The sequence below is a fragment of the Corvus brachyrhynchos genome, unplaced genomic scaffold (genome assembly GCF_000691975.1).
Source record: "Corvus brachyrhynchos isolate BGI_N302 unplaced genomic scaffold, ASM69197v1 scaffold1428, whole genome shotgun sequence".
Classification (NCBI taxonomy): domain Eukaryota; kingdom Metazoa; phylum Chordata; class Aves; order Passeriformes; family Corvidae; genus Corvus; species Corvus brachyrhynchos.
In genome coordinates, this window is record NW_008239341.1 from 1 (window position 1) to 3832 (window position 3832).

At 50.3% G+C, this 3832-nt stretch overlaps 1 protein-coding gene across 1 annotated transcript; it reads left to right on the forward strand.

Annotated features, from left to right (window-relative positions):
- The first annotated feature begins 10 nt into the window (after nucleotides 1–10).
- Nucleotides 11–3056, forward strand: LOC108448404 (chromodomain-helicase-DNA-binding protein 8-like). The gene is made up of 4 exons (XM_017741172.1): nucleotides 11–181; nucleotides 600–683; nucleotides 1502–1639; nucleotides 2912–3056. The coding sequence occupies exons 1-4, from the start codon at nucleotides 152–154 to the stop codon at nucleotides 3035–3037; spliced, it is 378 nt and encodes a 125-aa protein (XP_017596661.1). The 5' UTR covers nucleotides 11–151; the 3' UTR covers nucleotides 3038–3056.
- Nucleotides 3057–3832: the final 776 nt, after the last annotated feature.

A 3832-nucleotide genomic window follows, 5' to 3' on the forward strand; every position in this document is an offset into this window, starting at 1 on the left:
GGTGTCCCCAGGGTGGGCGGGGCCCTCACCTGTGCCCAGGTGTGACCCCGGCCCCGCCCCCAGCTCGTACCTGCACTGCGAGTGGGCGACGATCGCGCAGCTGGAGAAGGACAAGAGGATCCACCAGAAGCTCAAGCGCTTCAAGACCAAGATGAACCAAATGCGCCACTTCTTCCACGAGGTTCGGGGCGATTTCTGGGGGTTTTGGGAAAAATCGGGGTGTTCTGAGGGGGAAAATGGGGTTTTGGGGGAAAAAAAAGGTTTTTTGGGGGGGGAAATTCGGGGTTTTGGGGGAAAAATGGGGATGGGGGGATAACGAGGATTTGGGGGGGAAATGGGAATTTTTGGGGGAAAAAATGGGGATTTTGGGGGGAAAAAGCAAGGGTTTGGAAGGAAGAAATGGGGAAGCGGGAAAATGAGGAATTGAGAGGAAAAACATTGTTTTTTGGAAAATCTGAAATTGGTAAAAATCTGGGGGTTTTGGGGAAAAACTGAGATTTGTGGAGGAAAAACGGGTGTTTTGGGGGAAAAAACCAGGGATCTGGGGTAAAAATGAATTTTGGGGAGAAAAACGGGGATTTTGGGGCTTTTTTCCCCAGGATGAAGAGCCCTTCAACCCCGACTACGTGGAGGTCGATCGGATCCTGGACGAGTCCCACAGCGTGGACAAGGACAACGGCGAGGTCGGGGGGCCCCAAAAGTGGGCATTTTTGTGGGTTTAGGGGTGGTAGAACCCCAAAATTGGGGTTTTTCATGGATTTAGGGGTGGAAGAATCCCCAAATTGGGGTATTTTCGTGGATTTCGGGGTGGAAGAACCCCAAAATGGGGGTTTTTCGTGGATTTAGAGGTGGAAGAGCCCCAAATTGGGGATTTTTCGTGGATTTAGAGGTGGAAGAACCCCAAATTGGGGATTTTTTGTGGCTTTAGGGGTGGAAGAACCCCAAAATGGGGATTTTTTGTGGCTTTAGGGGTGGAAGCATCCCAAAATAGGTATTTTTCATGGATTTATGGGTGGTAGAACCCCAAAATTGGGATTTTTCATGGATCTAGGGCTGAAATAACCCCAAAATTGGGGTTTTTTGTGGATTCAGGGGTGGTAGAACCCCGAAATGGGGTATTTTCTTGGATTTAGAGGTGTTAGAACCCCAAAATCGGGATTTTTCGTGGATTTAGAGGTGTTAGAACCCCAAAATCGGGATTTTTCATGGATTTCGTGGTGGAAGAACCCCAAAATCGGGATTTTTCGTGGATTTCGTGGTGGTAGAACCCCAAAATGGGGATTTTTGATGGGCTCAGCGCGGGTAGAACCTGAAATTTTGGGTTTTTTCCCTGGATTTCGTGGTGGCAGAACCCCAAAATTGAGGTTCGAGAGAGCGGTCAGTGCCCCCAAATTTTGGTCCCTCGAGGTCAGGGTGTGGTCAGCACTGCCAGACCGCGGTGCCGGCTGACCCGGGCACGGTCACCGCCGGCTGACCGCTGCTGTGGTCACTCTGTCCGCAGCCCGTGGTGTACTACCTGGTCAAGTGGTGCTCGCTGCCGTACGAGGACAGCACCTGGGAGCTGCAGGAGGACGTGGACGAGGCCAAAATCGCCGAATTCCGCCGCATCCAGGCCCGGCACCCCGAGCTGAAGCGCCAGGTGAGCGCCGGCCTCGGCCACCGCGGCGCCTCCAGCGGTCACTCCGGGTCACTTCCCGACGTTCCGGGTGGGTTTGGGGTGATTTGGGGTCGATTTTTAACGGTTTTGGGCGTTTTTTAACGTTTCTGGTGGTTTTGGGGTGATTTGTGGGCGTTTTGGGGTCAGTTTCGGGCTGGGTTTGTGGTCACTCCGGGTCATTTTGGGGTCGTTTTTGATCTTTTTGGGGTCATTTTTGACGTCATTCCTGATCGATTTTGGTGCTGTTTCTGGTCAGTTTTGGGGTCAGGTTTGGGGTCAGGTTTGGGGTCAGTTTCTGGTCATTTTGGGCTCATTTTGGGGTCATTTTTGATCTTTTTGGGGTCATTTTTCCTGCTTTTGACGTTATTCCTGGTCAATTTTAGGGCCATTTCTGGACGTTTTGGGGTCAGTTTCTGGTCATTTTTGGCTCTTTCCTGGTCATTTTGGGGTCATTTTTGATCTTTTTTGATGTCATTCCTCATCAATTTTGGGCCATTTCTGGACGTTTTGGGGTCAGTTTTGGGGTCAGTTTGGGGGTCAGTTTCTGGTCATTTTGGGGTAATTTTTGATCTTTTCGGGGTCATTTTTCCCCATTTTTGACGTCATTCCTGGTCAAATTTGGGACCATTTCTGGGCATTTTGGGGTCGGTTTCTGGTCATTTTTGGCTCTCTCCTGGCCATTTTGGGGTCATTTTTTCCCATTTTTGATGTCATTCCTGGTCAATTTTGGGGCCGTTTCTGGATGTTTTGTGGACAGTTTTGGGGTCAGTTTCTGGTCATTTTGGGCTCATTTCTGGTCATTTTGGGGTCATTTTTGATGTTTCTAGAGTAATTTTTTCTCATTTTTGACATCATTTCTGGTCATTTTGGGGTCATTTTTGATCTTTTTTGACGTCATTCCTGGTCAATTTTGGGGCCATTTCTGGACGTTTTGGGGTCAGTTTTGGGGTCAGTTTCTGGTCATTTTTGGCTCATTCCTGGTCCTTTTGGCGTCATTTTTGATGTTTCTGGAGTAATTTTTTTTTCCATTTTTGACGTCATTCGTTATCAATTTTGGGGCCGTTTCTGGACCTTTTGGGGTCAGTTTCTGGTCATTTTGGGCTCATTCCTGGTCCTTTTGGGGTCATTTTTGATCCTTTCGGGCTCGTTTTTTTGACGTCTCGGGCTCTTCTTTTGACGTTTTGGGCTCGTTTGTTCACGTTTTTGGGGTTTTGGGGCCTCGCTGACCGCTGTCCCTCCCCCGTCCCCGCCCAGCCGCGCCCCCAGGCCGGGGCCTGGAAGAAGCTGGAGGCGTCGCACGAGTACAAGAACCACAACCAGCTCCGGGAGTACCAACTGGAAGGGGTCAACTGGCTGCTCTTCAACTGGTACAACAGGTGAGGCCGCGTGGTCAGCCTGGCCAGCGCGTCCTGGTGGCCAGCTCTGCCCCTGGGGTCACTTCGTCCTCGTGGCCGTAGCGTTGCGCTGTTTGCGTTGTCCTTGTGGTCATCTTTTCTTTGTGGTGGCCTTGTTCTCGTTGTGGTCACTCCGTTGTCGCGGTCAGCTTGTCCTCGTGGTCGCTTTGTCCTTCTGTTCGCTTTGGCCTCGTGGTCATCTCATGCTGATGGTCATCTTCTCTTGGTTACCTGGTCCTACTTGGGGCCACTTTGTCTTGCTCTGTTTGTGCTCTTTGGGGTCATTTTCTTCTGGTCATCTCGTTTTCCTTGGGGTCACCTTCTTCTGGTCACTTTCTCCTCCTTGTGGTCACCTTTTCTTGGTCACCTTCTCCTCCTTGTGGTCACTTTCTCCTCCTTGTGGTCACCTTTTCTTGGTCACGTTCTCCTCCTTGTGGTCACCTTTTCTTGGTCACCTTCTCCTTCTTGTGGTCACCTTTTCTTGGTCACCTTCTCCTTCTTGTGGTCACCTTTTCTTGGTCACCTTCTCCTTCTTGTGGTCACCTTTTCTTGGTCACCTTCTCCTTCTTGTGGTCACCTTTTCTTGGTCACCTTCTCCTTCTTGTGGTCACCTTTTCTTGGTCACCTTCTCCTTCTTGTGGTCACCTTTTCTTGGTCACCTTCTCCTTCTTGTGGTCACCTTTTCTTGGTCACCTTCTCCTTCTTGTGGTCACCTTTTCTTGGTCACCTTCTCCTTCTTGTGGTCACCTTTTCTTGGTCACCTTCTCCTCCTTGTGGTCAC